At 44.0% G+C, this 20,480-nt stretch overlaps 1 protein-coding gene across 1 annotated transcript in view; it reads left to right on the top strand.

The window, feature by feature from the left end:
* Positions 1-20,480, top strand: part of LOC126272894 (growth arrest-specific protein 1-like) — a 101,093-nt gene that overhangs the window by 53,283 nt on the left and 27,330 nt on the right. The window contains exon 2 of the mRNA XM_049976150.1: positions 1,480-1,787. Coding sequence (XP_049832107.1) covers positions 1,491-1,787 — 297 coding nt within the window. The 5' untranslated portion in view covers positions 1,480-1,490. The remainder of the gene's footprint in view (positions 1-1,479; positions 1,788-20,480) is intronic.

Here is a 20,480-nt window from a genome sequence, read left to right as displayed (position 1 = left end):
ACGCATCCACCCTCCGTAGCATGGAATCCCTGATGCGCTGATGCAGCCCTGGAGAATGGCATACTGTATCACAGCCGTCTACAATACGAGCACGAAGAGTCTCTACATTTGGTACCGGGGTTGCGTAGACAAGAGCTTTCAAATGCCCCCATAAATGAAAGTCAAGAGGGTTGAGGTCAGGAGAGCGTGGGGCAATGGAATTGGTCCGCCTCTACCAATCCGTCGGTCACCGAATCTGTTGTTGAGAATCGTACGAAAACTTCGACTTAAATGTGCAGGAGCTCCATCGAACATGAACCACATGTTGTGTCGTACTTGTAAAGGCACATGTTCTAGCAGCACAGGTAGAGTATCCCGTATGAAATCATGATAACGTGCTCCATTGAGCGTAGGTGGAAAAACATGGGGCCCAGTCAAGACATCACCAACAATGCCTGCCCAATCGTTCACAGAAAATCTGTGTTGACGACGTGATTGCACAATTGCGTGCGGATTCTCGTCAGCCCACACATGTTGATTGTGAAAATTTACCATTTGATCACGTTGGAATTAAGCCTCATCCGTAAAGAGAACATTTGCACTGAAATGAGGATTGACACATTGTTTGATAAATCATTCGCAGAAGTGTGCCCGTGGAGGCCAATCAGCTGCTGATAGTGCCTGCACACGTTGTACATGGTACGGAAACAACTGGACTCCCGTAGCACTCTCCATACAGTGACGTGGTCAACGTTACCTTGTACAGCAGCAACTTCTCTGATGCTGACATTAGGGTTATCGACAACTGCACTAAGAATTGCCTCGTCAATTGCAGGTGTCCTCGTTGTTCTAGGTCTTCCCCAGTCGCGAGTCATAGGCTGGAATGTTTCGTGCTCCCTAAGACGCCGATCAATTGCTTCGAACGTCTTCCTGTCGGGACACCTTCGTTCTGGAAATCTGCCTCGATACAAACGTACCGCGCCACGGCTATTGCCCCGTGCTAATCCGTACATCAAATTGGCACCTACCAACTCCGCATTTGTAAACATTGCACTGACTGCAAAACCACGTTCGTAATGATCACTAACGTGTTGATGCTACGTACTGATGTGCTTGATGCTAGTACTGTAGAGCAATGAGTCGCATGTCAACACAAGCACCGAAGTCAACATTACCTTCCTTCAATTGGGCCAACTGGCGGTGAATCGAGGAAGTACAGTACATGCTGACGAAACTACAATGAGCTCTAACATGGAAATTGTTTCCGGACACATGTCCACATAACACCTTTTCCTGAAAGTTTGGGCGTTCCTTTTTGTAACACTCTGTAGATGCAGTATGGCTCAATATTTCTGCAGAGGACTGTGGCCAAGAGGGGGTCCGACGTGTTATCAGGAGGTATCCTGTGGCTTTTATCACCTCAGTGTATTTCTCATGTTAGCTGAGCACGGCAGCCAGTGCTTCGCTGTGTGTGACGGTGGCTGGTGGCTCTTCCGGCAGGCGGCACAGTGATGTGGCGCCGGCTGCTGCTGGCGGCCGCCGCCCTCGCGTCCGGCGCCGCCTCCGTCGCGCCCGCCTCGTCCTCCGCCTCCGGCGCCGCCCCCGGCGCCGCCCCCGCGATGGCGTGCGAGGAGGCGCGCCTGCGCTGCGGCTACCGGCGCGGCTGCCGCTCGGCGCTGCAGCTCTACCTCATGCACTGCCCGCCCAACGCCCTGGACCCCGACTCGCCGCAGCCTCGCTGCCCCGACGACTGCCAGCTGGCGCTCGTCGCGCTCACCTCCACGCCCGAGGGGCACCATCTCATGACGGTGAGCCGGCGTCCACTTCATCCCGTACACAGGGGGCGGTGCTAGTTACAGGGTGGGAAAAACAAAACTGGTCGTCAAAATATGCTACTCGCCATTAAAACTGCTACACCAAGGAGAAACGCATATGATAAACGGGTATTCATTGGACAAATATATTATGCTAGAACTGACACGTGATTATATTTTCACGCAATTTGGGTGCATAGATCCTGAGAAATCAGTACCCAGAACAACCACCTCTGGCCGTAATAACGGCCTCGACACGCCTGGGCATTGCGTCTAACAGAGCTTGGATGGCGTGTACAGGTACAGCAGCCCATGCGCCTTCGACACGATACCACAGTTCATCAAGAGTAGTGACTGGCGTATTGTGACGAGCCAGTTGCTCGACCACCATTGACCAGACGTTTTCAATTGGTGAGCGATCTGGAGAATGTGCTGGCCAGGGCAACAGTAGAACATTTTCTGTATCCAGAAAGGCCCGTACAGAACCTGCAGCATGCGTTCGTGCGTTATCCTGCTCAAATGTGGGGTTTCGCAGGAATCGAATGAAGGGTAGAACCACGGGTCGTAACACATCGGAAATGTAACATCCACTGTCAAAACTGCCGTCAATGCGAACAAAAGGTGACCGAGACGTGTGAGCAATGGCACCCCATACCATCACGCCGGGTGATACGCCAGTATGGCGATGACGAATACACGCTTCCAATGTGCTTTCACCGCGATGTTGCCAAACACGGATGCGACCATCATTATGCTGTAAACAGAACCTGGATTCATCCGAAAAATGTCGTTTTGTTATTCGTGTACCCTGGTTCGTCGTTGAGCACACCATCGCAGGCGCTCCTGTCTGTGATGCAGCGTCAAGGGTAATCGCAGCCACGGTCTCCGAGCTGATAGTCCCTGCTCCTGCAAACGTTGTCGAACTGTTCGTGCAAATGGTTGTTGTCTTGCAAACGTCTCCATCTGTTGACTCAGGGATCGAGACATGGCTGCACGTTCCGTTATAGCCAGGCGGATAAGATGCCTCTCATCTCGACTGCTAGTGATATGAGGCCGTTGGGATCTAGCACGGTATTCCGTATTACCCTCCTGAGCCCACCGATTCCATATTCTGCTAACAGGGATTGGATCTCTACCAACGCGAGCAGCAATGTCGCGATACGATAAACCGCATTCGCGATAGGCTACAATACGATCTTTATCAAAGTCGGAAACGTGATGGTACGCATTTCTCCTCCTTACACGAGGCATCACAACAACGTTTCACCAGGCAACGCCGGTCAACTGCTGTTTGTGTATGAGAAATCGGTTGGTGACTTTCCTTATGTCAGCATGTTATAGGTGTCGCCACCGGCGCCGACCTTGCTTGAATGTTCTGAAAAGCTAATCATTTGCATATCACAGCATCTTCTTGTTGTCGGTTAAATTTCGCGTCTGTAGCACATCTTTATGGTGTAGCAATTTTAATGGCCAGTAGTGTATTTTGTGTGCCTCAAGGTAGGCAACCCAACGTGCATCATCCTTACCTTCAGGTAGGCAATCCAATTTACATCATCCTTAAATTAGGCCAACCAACCCAACTTACGTTATCTGCATAGGGAAGGATGTTGCATCATGGGTTGTCTATCTTAAAGCAAATATAATACTTTTGCAGGCAGCTTTGTTTTGCACGCCTTGCTCAAATTACTCTGAATAGTCACAATGTATTTTTATTTCCACTGACCGTTTCGGAGGGTTAAACCTAGCCTCTATCATCAGTTAGATTTATGTCTAATAACCCTTAACTCAGGTAGTGGCTTTTCTGTAACCTATACTACGAAGTATGGTTTCTGGGGTCAGTGTCGTAATAAGTTCAAAGACATTACCTGCTCTGACACTGCCATATAAGTCCAGGCGCTTTACACTGCTCATTTTGTTACAAATTAGTGTCCTACAAAACACGACCCGATGTGTTAGCAAGATTATGCCTGAATAACAACTGTTCACTTCAGTTAACTTCGTATCGACTCCAGATTTCGAATATCCGTTGGTGAATCTACGGGTACGTGAGGGAATGGTAATGTAAACTTCACAAAAGTTAATTGTTTTTGTAATAGTGATATAGTAATGTTTGCACATATTTCCTTCACATATCTTCTTTTATAATTATTGGCTTTAGTTCCTAATTAACAAGAAGTGTTGTCGGTTCTCAAATAGTATTATTAAATGCAATTTTCATTCTGCAGCGGAGTGTGCGCTGATATGAAACTTCGTGACAGATTGAAACTTTGTGCCGGACCGAGACTCGAACTCGGCAAAGGTCCCGAGTTCGAGTCTCGGTCCGGCACACAGTTTTAATCTGCCAAGAAGTTTCATATCAGCGGACACTCCGCTGCAGAGTGAAAATCTCATTCCGGAAACATCCCCCAGGCTGTGGCTAAGCCATGTCTCCGCAATATCCTTTCTTTCAGGAGTGCTAGTTCTGCATGGTTCGCAGGAGAGCTTCTGTAAAGTTTGGAAAGTACGAGACGAGGTAGTGGCAGAAGTAGAGCTGTGAGGACTGGGTGTGAATCGTTCTTGCGTAGCTCAGTTGGTAGAGCACTTGCCCGCGAAAGGCAAAGGTCCCGAGTTCGAGTCTCGGTCCGGCACACAGTTTTAATCTGCCAGCAAGTTTCAGTATTATTAAATGTTTCTCACAATAGATCATAGTTTCTATGCTCGCTACTGGTTACCACAGCTTGTTTCTAGCAAGTTCTATGACAGTGGGTCCTGTTTCCTTAGTCACCATAAAACAACAGACAAATAGAAATTAAAACCGAAGCTGAAGGAAGGAATTGTAACTTTTTCTCGTATCAACACCCTAAAATTGAAAACTCGAAGGTGAGTCAAATCTCATCTGTCGTTAGCTGAAGCGGTACCGAGCTATATTAAAAACTGTTAATGATTATATTCTGCATGTACGCGTAGGAGACTGTGACACCAGTCAAATGTATCGTAAGCGATTCGAGGCACAATAAATTCTTGCACTAGATGCTAATAGAAACGCATTTTATTTCATGAGATTACTTACTCGTAAAACGTGGGGAATTTATATTTCCAACCTCCCCCCTCCCTCAGTATGACTGCCCAATGAAAACAACGGGATACGGGTACTTAGAAAAATCGGAGCTGTAAAGATGGAGACAGACGAACAACAATTGTTCGCCACGCACTCTTCGCCTTGCACTTTACTGTGGCTGGTATTATGTGGTCATAAATAAGCGATCAACATTTGACTCCATAAATTCTCTCTCGGTTTTACTACTTACTGGTTTTGTTTCCTCACGCGTCATGTTGAGGTGCTGTAGCATGGTATCTTTACGTCCAGAGAGCGTTCCGTAACGTGTTTATAATGTCAGAAAGTGCAGCTTAACGGCGGTAAATGGCGAGGTCGCGCTATAAATTTTTGTACGTCGGATGACTCACGCGGAGAGTGGGCCCCAGTCAATAGCGTGTCGCATCGGAGGCAGTTCCGAAGCTGTAGAGCGCGAGCGAGTGACAGTTCAGCTGTAACAGTACAGGGAGTGGGGAGGTATGAGCACTGTGTAACTACCAGCCTTTGCCCACAGCCTATAGATTTTTAAGGTGACCAGTAGTTGGCCTGTCTGGTCCATGTTAATTTTACACTAAACATTTGTCCCCTGTGTGGGAAGGCTAATGAACGTACAGAAATGAAATTTCTACTAGACATCAAGTACGTGCTGTACATTGTACTGAACTAAAAATGGTCTTTAAGTTTCTTTTCTCCAAAAACGTTTAAAAGACGAAAAGATCCAAAATTTTGACACATTTTTCCTCACTTATAATTTTATTTAGACGAAAATATTACGAAATTTCACATTATATGAAGTTCCATGGTTGAAAATGCTTTTTATCTAGTTGCACTCTAAATTTCAGTGAATTATCTGGAATAGTTCTTCCGAAAAAGGGTCTTAAAGTAAAAAGTATTATATCAGGGAAATCACTTGTAAAGAAACTGAGCTCAGCTGGAACGCTTACAGATGATTAAAATATGTCTGATGCATATGTTTTGTCTTCATCTATCTCTAGTATGTCCTCTCACTTTGTTTTCCATGTAGCTAACTGTCTTGCATTTTGGCCATCGCAGATCTTTCACCATCTTACATTGTAAAGTTATAATTCTACTCAGAAATAATTCCTAACTCTTGTAATGCCCAACACTTGGTAATATTTCCACAGTTGTATGTGAGAACAGCGTCATTGTCTATGTTTATCGGTATCAAGACATTAAAAATAGTTAATTTCAAGCAAAGCTGTTGAAACACTCATTTGAATTTGTGTTTGCCCATGCAAACACTTCTTCGGTAGCTCAGCCCTGGTCACATCTCTTTCGATTTATAGCACCAATTACATCTGCCGGAAGACTATGCTTAGGCATGTAAGGTTCTCCTGTCACTTTTGCCCTGTTAAATTTGTGCCATGATGTGTCATCATTTCGGGAGAGACAGTGACATGGGCTTTCATCGGTCGAAGATGTAGAACTAAGTTGCCCAAAAAAAAATCTCTGTTTACATTTCAAAAGAACGTATAATTCTGATTAAAAACATCCTGACAGGCTATTGAAATTTCCTGTGCTGCCGCCGCGATAAACGCCTTTCTTTTAATGACTGTCAACGGCAATTCGCGTATCATTTCTGTGGCAATCTATCCCGTATTTCGCGATAATACAAAACGAACTGCCCCTCTCTGAACTTTTTCTATGTCCTCCGTCAGTCCAATCTGTTGCGGACACCACACCCCACAGCAGTACTGCAGAAGATGGCGGACAAGCGTAATACAAGGAGTCTCTTTAGTAGATCTGCTGCATTTTCTAATTATTCTGCCAATAAATCGCAGACTTTGGCTTGCTTTCCCATAACATTATCTGTGTCATCGTTCCAATCTAAGTTATTCGTAATTGTAACCCTTGAATATTATTTTCATTAATAGCCTTTAGAAATATGTGATTTATCGTGTACCCGAAATTTTTCGGATTCCTTGTATTACTCATGCGGATGACTTTACTTTTAATTATTTAGAGTCAATTACCACTTTCTGCAGCATACAGATATTGTGTCTAAATCATTTTGCAATTAGTGTTGATCATGTGATGACTTTACAAGACGGTAAACCACACCATCATCCGCAAACAAGCTAAGAGAGCTGCTCAGATTGGCCCCTTAGTCGTTTCTGTATAACTGGAAGAGCAGGTGGCCTATCATGTTGGTGATCTCCATATAGTACTTCTGTTTCACTCGATGACTTCCTGTTAGTTAGTACAAAATGTGACCTTTCTGACAGGAAATGACGAATCTAGTCGCACAGATGAGACGGCAGTCTATAGGCACGTAAGACACATTTCGTCAATAGCACTCATTACTTCGTGAGAATAAAGAGCGAGTTGTGTTCTTGCGAGTTATGTTTCACAAGAACGATTTTTCTAAATCCGTGTTGGCTGTTTGTCAATAAATCGTCGAGGTAACTCATAATGTTTGGATACAGCATATGTTCCAAAATCCTACAGCAAATCGACGTTAGCGATATGGGTCAGTAATTCAGCGGATTATTCCCATTTCTTTCTTGGGTATTCATGTGATTTCTGAAACTTTCCGGTTTTGGGTACGAATCTTTTTACGAGCGAGCGGTTGTATATCATTAGTAAGTATGGAGGTATTGTGTCAGCATATTCTGAAAGTAATCTAATTTGTATACAGTGTGAACTGCAGGCCATGCCTTTATTACGTGGTATAAGCTACTTCGCTAAACCGAGGATATCTACTAAATTATTCATGTCTGCAGTTGTTTTTGATAGAATTCTGGAATATTTACTTCATCTTCTTTGGTAATGAAATTCCGAAAAACCACGTTTAGTAACTCTGGTTTAGTGGAACTGTCATCTGTAACATAGCCAATGTAATCCTACAGTGCAAGCATTGATTGTGTCTGTCCGCTGGTGTTCTTTACATATGACCAAAATCTCTTTGGGTTTTCTATCATCTCGCATGCAAGATGGCGCTAAATTTCGAGCTTCCGTAAAACTTCGCCAATCTTCGGGTTTTTGCGTTCTTTTAAATTTGGCATGCTTTTTTCGTTTCTTCTGCAACAATATTCTGATTCGTTTTGTGTTCCATAAGGAATCAGTACCATATCTTATTAATTTATTTATTATGCAATATATCTCTCCGTTGCTATCGATACTATTCCTTTGAATTTACACCAAATCTAGTCTACGCTTACATAGATTGGAAGGGGTCAAGCGAACTTTTATCAGATTTTTTAAAATTGATGCTCTTTTGCATTGATTTTTGTTGGGTTTACGTGTTACGGTATTCAGTCTCGCTACACCGACATTGTGATCACAAATCCCTGTATCCGTCATGATGCTCCCTATTTGCTCAGGGTCATTCGTCGTTACGAGGTCCAGTATGTTTACGCAACTCTTTACAAATCAAGTGGGCGTCTGGGATAATTGTTCAAAATAGTTTTCTGAGAAACCATTCAGTACGATTGTGGACGACGTTTTATGCCTTTTTATGCCTAGCACCGTCTTTAAAACTGTATATTCGCTAACATATCGTTGTTAGATTGAAGTCATCACCAATTACAATTGTGTGAGCGGGCTACGTGTTTGAAATGATAGCCAAGTTTTCTTTGAACTGTTCAACAACTGTATCAGCTAGTCGGTTGATCTGTAAAAGGAACCAATTATTTATTTATTCCGGTTGTCAAGAATATCGCAATGGTTTTGAGGTGGAATAAACTCCTGTAGAAGATACAAATAGAAATGCATTTTGTTTAACGCGAAATGTTGCTCGTAGAACTGAGAGACCTTATATTTACCTCGTTCATACTGTGCCGTGACATCAATGGTATACTTGTACACAGAAAAAATCGGAGGTGTAAAATTGGTTGCAGTTGTGGTGATAAATATACGATGAATATTTCGTGCCGTAAATTCAGCCAAAAGTCTTAGTCTCTCATTCTTCCTTCGGTTCGATTTTGTTACCTCACACGTCATGTTGAGATGCTGTAGCTGGTATCTTTACTTCCAGACAGCGTTCCGTAGCGTGTTTATTATGTCAAAACATAAAGCTTAGCGGCAGTAAATGACGAGGTTACGCTGTAAATTTAATGCAGCGCATGAATCACGAGGTGAACGGGTTCCGGTCGATAGCGTTTCTGGACGAGTTCCGAGGCAAACGAGTGCACCATTCAGCTCTTACCACGGTAAGGGGGAAAGTCAGCACTGCACCGCTACGAAGGTTTGCCCTCAACCTCTGGGTGCTTAAAGGCTCGATGGCCAGCCTGTAGCTCGCGTAAGTTTTGATAGTTACCTAATAATTTCTAATGGTTTCGTAATATATTTTATTCAGAATGTAAGTATCTTTCTCTAGCTCGTATATGCTTTCCTCATGTGCTCACTGCTCAAGATATTTTTGAGTGGTGGAACACGCATATTTTAACGTGCTGTAGGCTTTAAAGCTACCTAACACAGCCGTCGCGTGGCGAAATGTATTCATAACGCTGAAAATAAGGCCCGTTTCATGTGTACAGTTTTTGCAAAAATGAAGCAACCGAAGGAAATTTTATTATCCTCGCCAGGCTCTGTCAAGATGGACGCACCACCGTTGGTCATCCAGAACTGTTTCCTTTCAAGATCGCAATACATGCTGCGTGGACTTCACGTCAGCTGGCGAGGTCCTCTGGCGTCGTAAGCTACCAGGACAGCGAACGCGCTTTCTGCGTGCAATTCCGTTGATGTTCGCGAAACTTTCCGATCGTTGACGTTATTTTCTCATATAGCTGCTCACTTGATTTTGGGTTTTCTCTCGATTTACTGTTGTACGCTGTTGATGATTCTTGGCTTTCACGTTTTGGATTACTCGCAGTTTGTTTGAATTTGTGTATTACTTTCACCATCGACCGATTTGTCCTGGTTTTCTTTGAAACCGAATGGTGGCACTTCCACACTGGGTACTGCGTTGCTAAAGAAATCTTGGAACATTATGTGTTCCTTATTTTGTATGGCGTCAATTCTCCTCTAAAAGTAGGAAATTGCTCGCGCCGTAAATATAAAGACCCAGCGCACATGGATTCCGCTCAATGTGGCCACGATCCCTCCACAAATCTGTTAAAGTATATTATCTCATTGTCTCTCATAGCAGGCATTTGTCTATGTCAACGCTGTGCTGCAATATTTATTCCTGTCACTCTTGTAGGTCTATCAATCAACAAGTCCCAATTTCCAAGTGAAATGAAAGTGGGACGTACGAAGAACGTATCCGTCAGCACAGCGCTGCGAAATTTGGCGTTAATGGGCTATGGAAGCAGCCGACCAAGATGAGTGCCTTAACTAACAGCACGACATCGCCTGCAGCGGCTCCCCTTGGTGGCCACGTAGTTTGGATCCTACACGACTGTAAATATACGATGAATATTTCGTGCCGTAAATTCAGCCAAAAGTCTTAGTCTCTCATTCTTCCTTCGGTCCGATTTTGTTACCTCACACGTCATGTTGAGATGCTGTAGCTGGTATTTTTACTTCCAGACAGCGTTCCGTAGCGTGTTTATTATGTCAAAACATAAAGCTTAGCGGCAGTAAATGACGAGGTTACGCTGTAAATTTAATGCAGCGCATGAATCACGAGGTGAACGGGTTCCGGTCGCTAGCGTTTCTGGACGAGTTCCGAGGCAAACGAGTGCACCATTCAGCTCTTACCACGGTAAGGGGGAAAGTCAGCGCTGCACCGCTACGAAGGTTTGCCCTCAACCTCTGGGTGCTTAAAGGCTCGATGGCCAGCCTGTAGCTCGCGTAAGTTTTGATAGTTACCTAATAATTTCTAATGGTTTCGTAATATATTTTATTCAGAATGTAAGTATCTTTCTCTAGCTCGTATATGCTTTCCTCATGTGCTCACTGCTCAAGATATTTTTGAGTGGTGGAACACGCATATTTTAACGTGCTGTAGGCTTTAAAGCTACCTAACACAGCCGTCGCGTGGCGAAATGTATTCATAACGCTGAAAATAAGGCCCGTTTCATGTGTACAGTTTTTGCAAAAATGAAGCAACCGAAGGAAATTTTATTATCCTCGCCAGGCTCTGTCAAGATGGACGCACCACCGTTGGTCATCCAGAACTGTTTCCTTTCAAGATCGCAATACATGCTGCGTGGACTTCGCGTCAGCTGGCGAGGTCCTCTGGCGTCGTAAGCTACCAGGACAGTGAACGCGCTTTCTGCTTGCAATTCCGTTGATGTTCGCGAAACTTTCCGATCGTTGACGTTATTTTCTCATATAGCTGCTCACTTGATTTTGGGTTTTCTCTCGATTTACTGTTGTACGCTGTTGATGATTCTTGGCTTTCACGTTTTGGATTACTAGCAGTTTGTTTGAATTTGTGTATTACTTTCACCATCGACTGATTTGTCCTGGTTTTCTTTGAAACCGAATGGTGGCACTTCCACACTGGGTACTGCGTTGCTAAAGAAATCTTGGAACATTATGTGTTCCTTATTTTGTATGGCGTCTATTCTCCTCTAAAAGTAGGAAATTGCTCGCGCCGTAAATATAAAGACCCAGCGCACAAGGATTCCGCTCAATGTGGCCACGATCCCTCCACAAATCTGTTAAAGTATATTATCTCAATGTCTCTCATAGCAGGCATTTGTCTATGGCAACGCTGTGCTGCAATATTTATTCCTGTCACTCTTGTAGGTCTATCAATCAACAAGTCCCAATTTCCAAGTGAAATGAAAGTGGGACGTACGAAGAACTATCCGTCAGCACAGCGCTGCGAAATTTGGCGTTAATGGGCTATGGAAGCAGCCGACCAAGATGAGTGCCTTAACTAACAGCACGACATCGCCTGCAGCGGCTCCCCTTGGTGGCCACGTAGTTTGGATCCTACACGACTGTAAATCCGTGGCCTGGTCAGATGAACCCCGATTCCAGTTGGTAAGAGCTGATGGTAGGGTTCGAGCGTGGCGTAGACTCCACGAAGCCATGGACCCAAGTTGTCAACAAGCCACTGTGGAAGTTGGTGGCGGCTCTATAGTGATGCAGGCTATGTTTACATGGAATGGACTGGGTCCTCTGGTCCAACTCATAATTCATAGGAAATGTTGTGTTCGGCTACTTGGAGGCCATATGGAACCGTTTATCGACTTCATATTCCCAAAGGACGACGATATATTTATGTGGAGGACAATGCGCCACGTTCGCGAATTGTTCATTCTGGACATTTCGAGCGAATTCTTTGACTACTACATCGTCCGTCATGAATGCCATAGAACATTTATGGGACATACTCAAGAGGTCACTTCGTGCACAAAATCTCACACCGGTAACACTTTCGCAATTATGGACGGCTATAGAGCCAGCATGGGTCAATATTTCTGCAGGGGATTTCCAACGACTTGCTGAGTCCATGCTGCCTCGGATTGCTGTACTATGCCTGGCAAAAAGAGGTCCGGCACGTTATTACGGTGTATCCCATGACTTACGTCATCTCCGTGTATTTACATCAACTTCAATTGTATCGTTCTTCGTGTGGTGTCAAAAACAGGACAGATATCGGAAGTCACTGAAAGCGGCTACGGTGAAACATCCATGGCCGAAAGTGCCGTAGCTGAAAATGCATGCTTTTATAAAACTGTGAATAGTTTTAGTAACCTAGGAGTTTTGTTCACCAGAGTAAGAAAAGGAAGAGTGATGTTGAAGTAGTCTAGTTAATTTTGTTGTCTGATGACGATCAGTTGTTTGAAACTGGTAATGAAAAAAGGTGGGTTTCATGAGAAACTCTTGGAGGTTTCTTAACTTCGAATTTTTTAAAGTAGAAGTTACAGTACCAGAACTATCCTTCCGTTGTTTTGGTACAATACAAAAGTGACGTAATAAACGGTAGGATTACCAGTAGTATTGGTAGCTTTGATAGAGAAAGAAACATAAATGAATGCGTTAGAGAAAAACTGTGAGGCGTCGACATATCTTTGTTTTATGTTTTTTTTTGCACGTAATTATGTCTGTGCTTTTAAGCCAATGAAGCTATTAATTTTGATGCAAAGACAGTTTTTCACAAAAACATAAAAAATCTATGTTGTTGGTTATTGTACTCAATGGAAAGTTCTTCTTCATGATCAAAGGCGAAAGTTGTAGTTGAATAACAGGAGGATAGTTTTTATAAGGTCGATGAAGGGTTGAAGTGATGTTTGATATTTCTTTGTTTTGCATTTGTCTCAAATCTCCCTTTTTTGAAGTAATTGCATTTTATGTAATTTTTGTTTTACTTTTGTTATAAAATCTGTCGGATTCACGTTAGAAAATTAGCAGTTTTCGAATAAAACCTGAATTAAATATTGAAAGAAACGAAGATGAGGATAACTATGTAGAACGAAAATGTTCCATGCGTTACCCATCCCTTTGTACGGGGTGATCAAAAAATCAGTATAAATTTGAAAACTAAATAAATCACGGAATAATGTAGATAGAGAGGTACAAATTGACACACATGCTTGGAATGATATGAGGTTTTATTAGAATAAAAAAATACAAAAGTTCAAAAAATGGCCGACAGATGGCGCTTCATCTGATCAGAATAGTATTTATAAGCATAACAAAGTAAGACAAAGCAGAGATGATGTTATTTACAGGAAATGCTCAATATGTCCACCATTATTCCTCAACAGTAGCTGTAGTCGAGGAATAATGTTGTGAACAGCACTGTAAAGCATGTCCGGCGTTATGGTGAGGCATTGGCGTCGGATGTTGTCTTTCAGCATCCCTAGAGATGTTGGTCGATCACGATACACTTGCGACTTCAGGTAACCCCAAAGCCAATAATCGCACGGACTGAGGTCTGGGGACCTGGAAGGCCAAGCATGACGCAAGTGGCGGCTGACCACACGTTCATCATCAAACATCGCGTGCAAGAGATCTTACACGCGTCTAGCAATATGGGGTGGAGCGCCATCCTGCATAAACATCGTACGTTCCAGCAGGTTTTTATCAGCCGGGCTGGGGATGATGCGATTCTGTAACATATCGGCGTACCTGTCACCTGTCACGGTATCAGTTACAAAACCAGAATCACGCATTTCCTCGAAGAAAAAAGGCCCGATAACGGTAGATGTGGTAAATCCAACCCATACCGTGACTTTCTTGTCGTGCAATGGAGTTTCCACGGCAGTTCTAGGATTTTAGGTAGCCCAAATTCTGCAGTTGTGTTCGTTGACAGACCCTCGGAGCGTGAGATAAGCTTCGTCGGCCCATAACACGTTACTCAACCAATCGTCATTTTCCGCCATCTTTTGAAACGCCCACACCGCAAATGCCCTCCGCTTCACAAAATCGCCAGGTAACAGTTCATGATGCCGATGGATTTTGTACGGATAGCATCGGAGGGTACGCCTCAGTGCCAACCAAACGGCAGTGTATGGAATGCCGATGCGACGTGCTACTGCACGATTGCTGACTTCCCTGTGCGTAGACGAACCCACTACAGTCTCCATTTCTTCCTGAAATGTCTCAGTAGCATTACACCTAGTGCTCGGTCGGCCACTATGGGGTCTATCGTCTAAACAACCCGTGGCTTCGAACTTCGAAGTCATTCTCGCCACAGCTTCATTTGTCAACGGACATTTACCCGTTCGAATCCCGTTCCTATGGCGATATGATCGTAAGGCTGAACTAGCACATTCCCCAATCTGATAATATAGCTTCACTAAAAGCGCCTTTTGAGGTAACTTCAACATACTGCGACTGCTAGCCATCTGATTCTCTCTGTCAGTACAGCTCCTTTTATATACGATTGTCATGCGCAGTCACTGACGTTTTGCTGTCCAGCGCCATCTGTCGGACATTTTGTGGACCTTTTTTTTGGTTCTAATAAGACCCCATGTCATTCCAAGCATGTGTGTCAATTATTACCTCTCTCTCTACACTATTCCGTGGTTTATTAAGTTTTCAAATTTATGCTGACTTTTTGATCACCCGGTATATTCTGACTGAGTTTCTAGACAGTTCACTGCTTCTGTTTTCTAGGGGAAGAGAGATACTGGTCTCATACACAAACAAAACTGTCGAAATGAGGTAACACCTGATAGGTATGCAACACGCCTAACATACATGTAACGCAGTTAAAATTAACTGACCAAAGCTGCTAGGAGAACTACCGTAATGTACGTTTACTTGTGGTAGCGTACGGTAGTTTTACAACGGTAGTGAGGAAGTCGGGTAGCAGGCGTGGTTCGCCAGAACCAGCGCCCTGCGGGACGGACCCCGGGGGTCGGCAGGCGGCGCCGGGCGCTCCCGGCCCCGACCGGTCGCTCTCGCCGGCCGGCTTTTTGCAGGCGGGCCGCCATCCGTCAGCGATATCTCAATTTATGGCGCATTCGGCGCTCGCCGCCGCGGCCCGGTATAAATTCGGCTTACGAGCTGCCGTGGCCGGTGCTGGCGCCGCGTGTTTTTGCGCGGCTGTCGCCAGCGAGCGCCACCGCGATTGAGTCCTTACCGGGCGTCTCCAGTGGGTAGGGCAGCGCCGCGCGGAAGCGGCCGCCGCCTGCCGATGCCTATCTAAATGAAGCTCCCCTACCCTGCCTGCTCAATCTGCAAGTTTAATTAGGCGCCCACAGCGCCGTCTTAATCAGGGACGTCTGCGGAGCGCAGCGCGGGCTGCCGCCTCCGCAGCCGGGGTCGCTGGCGCTCGCCTGTGCCGTGGCACTCGACTAGGAGGTGCGTGGTTCGATTTCTCGTAATAAATCCATGGAGAAGAAATAAAAACTTTGAGGTTCGCCGATGACATTGTAATTCTGTCAGAGACAGCAAAGGACTTGGAAGACGTGTTTAACGGAATTGACAGTGGCTTGAAAGGAGGGTATAAGATGAACATCAACAAAAGCAGAACGAGGATAATGGAATGTAGTCGAATTAAGTCGGGTGATGCTGAGAGAATTAGATTACGAAATGAGACACTTAAAGTAGTAAAGGAGTTTTGCTGTCTGGGGAGCAAAATATCTGGTGATGGTCGAAGTAGAGAGGATATAAAATGTAGACTGGCAATGGCAATGGCAAGGAAAGCGTTTCTAAAGAAAAGAACTTTGTTAACATTGAGTATTGATTTAAGTGTCAGGAAGTCGCTTCTGAAAGTATTTGTAAGGAGTGTAGCCACGTATGGAAGTGAAACATGGAAGATAAATAGTTTAGACAAGAAGATAATAGAAGCTTTCGAAATGTGGTGCTACAGAAGAATGCTGGAGATTAGATGGATAGATCACATAACTAATGAGGAAGTATTGAACAGAATTGGGAAGAAGAGGAGTTTGTGACACAACTTGACCAGAAGAAGGGGTCGGTAGGTAGGACGTTTTCTGAGGCATCAAGAGATCACCAGTTTAGAACTGGAGGGCAGTGTGGAGGGTAAAAATCGTAGAGGGAGACCAAGAGATGAATACACTAAGCAGATTCAGATGGATGTAGGTTGTAGTAGGTACTGGGAGATGAAGAAGCTTGCACAGGATAGAGTAGCTTGTAGAGCTGCATTAAACCAGTCTCTGGTTTGAAGACCACAACAACAACAACAGTTCAAAATTTCACCATCCGCCGGCAAGGGGAATCGTAACGTTCCTCTCCTCTCCGTGAGTGGAGAGAGGGCATGTAACAATGTTGATGATGGCTCGTCTGTCGATGGAGATATTCAGCCCGCCACCTTGGTGCTATTTCAGAGAAGTAAGGAGCATGCCATTCCATTCGAAATTATGTTCATCATCTACATCAATATGAGGTGTGACGATCGGGTACGAATACACTGTTTTACCAGAATGAAAAATTCTCCTATCGTAGCACAGAAAAGGCGAATACGTCCTGGGAACACTTACGGATGTAAAAGGAAGGGAATTATCTTTCCGACTTATCAGGCGGCTACGACGACATTTGAATCAAAATATCTTGACATGCTCGCGCTTTTATAATTGTTAGTATTGGTATACACGTCGTCTCTATTTACAAAATGGAATTTCTCGGTTGACTGACTCACTCACTGACTCAGCATCACCCACCGCAAACCGCTAAGGAAAAAAACTTGAAATTTGCAAACTGCGTTGATCTAGTACAACCGTCCTTTAAAAAGAGATTTTTCGATATTCGATCCTTAAGGGAGCGAAATAGGGGATCGAAGGTTTCTAAAAATAAGTCTCTACTAGGACATTTTTGAAAATCGGTATTGACTACTAGAGCACAAATAAAGTAATACATGGTTTCAGGTTTTTGGTGATTTAGTCGCTATGGGAGGTGAAATATTGGGTGAAATGCCTTTTTTAAATAAATCATTATAAGAACTACTAAAGTATTTTTAAACCTACATTATCAAAATTGTTATTTGACTCCTCGGTTAGAAATAAAAAATACGTGTTTCAGTGTTTTTGGAAATTTAACACCTCAAGGAAGTGAAATAGAGGATGAAAATGTTATGAAATTGTTTTATTATGAAAGCATTTTCAAACCTAAATCTGTGAAATTTCCATTTGGCTTCTCTGTTAGAAATAAAAAATGCGTGTTCCGAAGTTTTTGGCAATTCAACCCGTTTTCTTTTTGAGTCCTCAGTCTTGTGAGTGTTTTGATGCATCCCGCCACAAATTCCCTTCCTAAAGAGGTGAAATAGATGAAAATTTTTAGAAACTTAAGAAAGATAACTTAAATCTATGAAAACTGTGTGTTAGAAGATGAGTTTCCATGAAAATATCAGCTCAAAAACTGAAAAAGCGTGATCGACAAAAACCTTGGACTCCAGCTACCAGAATTCTTTTCGGTCAGAAGTGCATTCGGCAATTACCATCCTTCTGCGGCTCTAATTAGCGTGGAAAGTTCAGGTGTAGTAATTTGTGAATAATATAAAAAATCGATTAAATAAAACAAAAAAATCTGTGTAGACCACAGTCTACGAAGGTTAAGCAGCGGGCTCTAAGCTAGTATAATATAGTATCTAGTATAATATAATATGTATAACATATAGTTTCGAGTGAAGTTAGATGATACATGTCATATCGCATAACGTGTGACACGTGCCATCATGTCATCTAACATGGCATTTGTTATGTCATGCAGTATGCCACAAAGTGTTATTAAAGTTTAGGATGCATGCATCCCCACTCTGTAATACTTCCTATTATAGATACACCCCCACTCTCGGCTACTTCCTATCGTACATGCATCCCACTCTATAGCAGTACATAAATTTGTGTCTGTCCTTTCTTACACCTCTCACCATACATTTAAAATGGGTTGAGTCTAAGAGAGCTCTCTGCGCAAGGGTAAGTAGCGGTTAACACGTAAAATAGCACGAAGATGTCAATATAATTTGATTTAAATGTCTGAAGCTGGCAGCTTAGTCGAAAAGCTAGCTCCATTCATTTACATCCGCAACTCTGGCAGTCGATGTAGATTTTTGTTTCCGCGGGCAACGTCTGATGCGGTATAGGTTCTCTTACTGTCTTTCGAACCATGTTGCTTACATCGAGGCAACGGATAAAGCTTTAACAAAACAAAAGGACAACCATGAACTACATGCATTTGTCTGGTTTCTTATAAAATTTGAAGCCATTCGTATAACACTGAAACAAGGAAGTAGCGGCAAAAAATATCGTAATAATGCATTTTTTAAATTTATTTGATTAACTATAAAACATTTCCGCGCATCCAGTTCACTCAAGAAAGAATTTTACGTGCTACATTTAACTCGACTTTAAACAACTGTATCTCGACAAGTGGAGGTTATGTGTAAAGTTTGTTGCAAGTCACTAAGTGCTGTCATTCTCAAATAATGGGTGAATAAAGTCTGGATATTCACGCCTCGTAGGCTACATTTCTTTTCACTCCCACCTTTTTGATAGTTAGACGGCTCTTATCCCCACAGTGACAATTTACCGACAGTAACTGTATGTTCACCCAGTTTGGTTGAAATCGTCTCAGTGGTTTAGGAGGAAATGTGAACGTACACACGTACAAATGGCTCTGAGCACTATGGGACTTCACATCTATGGTCATCAGTCCCCTAGAACTTAGAACTACTTAAACCTAACTAATCTAAGGACATCACAAAACACCCAGTCATCACGAGGCAGAGAAAATCCCTGACCCCACACACGTACATTTTAATAATACACTGAAGAGGCAAAGAAACTGGTACACCTGCCTAACACCGTGTAGCGTCCCCGCAAACACACAGAAGTACCGCAACACGATTTGGAATGAACTCGATTAATGTCTGAAGTAATGTTGGAGGGAACTGACACCATGAGTCTTGCAGGGCTGTCCATAAATCCGTAAGACGTTCCATGGTACCCCAGATATGCAGAAGAGTGTTGCTGGAGCCACTCTGTAGCAATTCTCTACGTGCCCTGCTGAAATTGCCGGAGTCCTTCGGAATGCATAATGGACGTCAATGGATGCACGTGATCGGGCAGAATGCTTACGTCCGTGTCACGTGTCAGAGTCTTATCTGGATGTGTCAGGGGTCCCATATGACTTCAACTGAGCACGCCCCACACCATTAAAGAGCCTCCACCATCGTGAACAGTCCCCTGCTGACATACAGGGTCCATGGCTTCATGAGGTTGTCTCCATATCCGCACACGATCATCCTCTCGATACAATTTCAAACGAGACTCGTCCGACCACGTAATATGTTTCCAGTCATCAGCAGTCCAGTGTTGGTGTTGACGGACCTGGGCGAGACGTAAAGCTCTGTGTCATGCAGTCATCAAGGGTACACAAGTGGGCCAACGGATCCGAAAGCCCATATCGATGATGTTTCGCTGGATGGTTCGCACGCTGACACTTCTTCATGGCCCAGCACTGAAATCTGCAACAATTTTCGGAAGGATTCCACTTCTGTCACGTTGAACGATTCTCGTCAGTCGTTATTGGCGTGTGTGAAGTCTTATGGGACTTAACTGCTAAGGTCATCAGTCCCTAAGCTTACACACTACTTAACCTAAATTATCCTAAGGACAAACACAGACACCCATGCCCGACGGAGGAGTCGAACCTCCGCCGGGACCAGCCGCACAGTCCACGACTGCACCGCCCGAGACCGCTCGGCTAATCCCGCGCGGCAGTCGTTATTGGTCCCGTTCTTGCAGGATCTTTTCCCTGCCGCAGCGATGTCGGAGATTTCATGTTTTACAGGGCTCCTGATATTTACGGAGCACACGTGAAATGGTCGTACGGAAAATGCGCACTTCATTCGCTACCTCGGAGGCACTGTGCCCCACCGCTTATGCGCAGAGTATAAGACGACGTTCAAACTCAGTTAAATCTTGACAACCTGCCACTGTAGCATCAGTAACCGATCTAAGAACTGCGCCAGACTTTTTTTTTGTCTTATATAGACTTTGCCAACCGCAGCACCGTATTTGAGTACGAATGCCTATACCAGTTTCTCCGGCGCTTCAGTGTAGGTATGGATAGTATCCTATTTTGTATAAGAGACTTATTTTCTGCAATAGCTGCAGTATGTACTGTAGCATTTGTTTTGATTCGCAAGCTATTAATATGTTCGCTAAATTGACGTATATCGTTTGAAAGTGAAGTGGTGCTTAGCGGGGACAAATTGCACACGAGCGCGTTATCACTGGTAGTCAAGACTAAGGTCCACTGCAAAAGACTGGAAGGTAACG

This window comes from Schistocerca gregaria, chromosome 5 (genome assembly GCF_023897955.1).
Source record: "Schistocerca gregaria isolate iqSchGreg1 chromosome 5, iqSchGreg1.2, whole genome shotgun sequence".
NCBI classification, from domain to species: domain Eukaryota; kingdom Metazoa; phylum Arthropoda; class Insecta; order Orthoptera; family Acrididae; genus Schistocerca; species Schistocerca gregaria.
The sequence above is the reverse complement of the archived record's forward strand: the minus strand, read 5'-3'. Positions and strand labels throughout refer to the sequence as shown.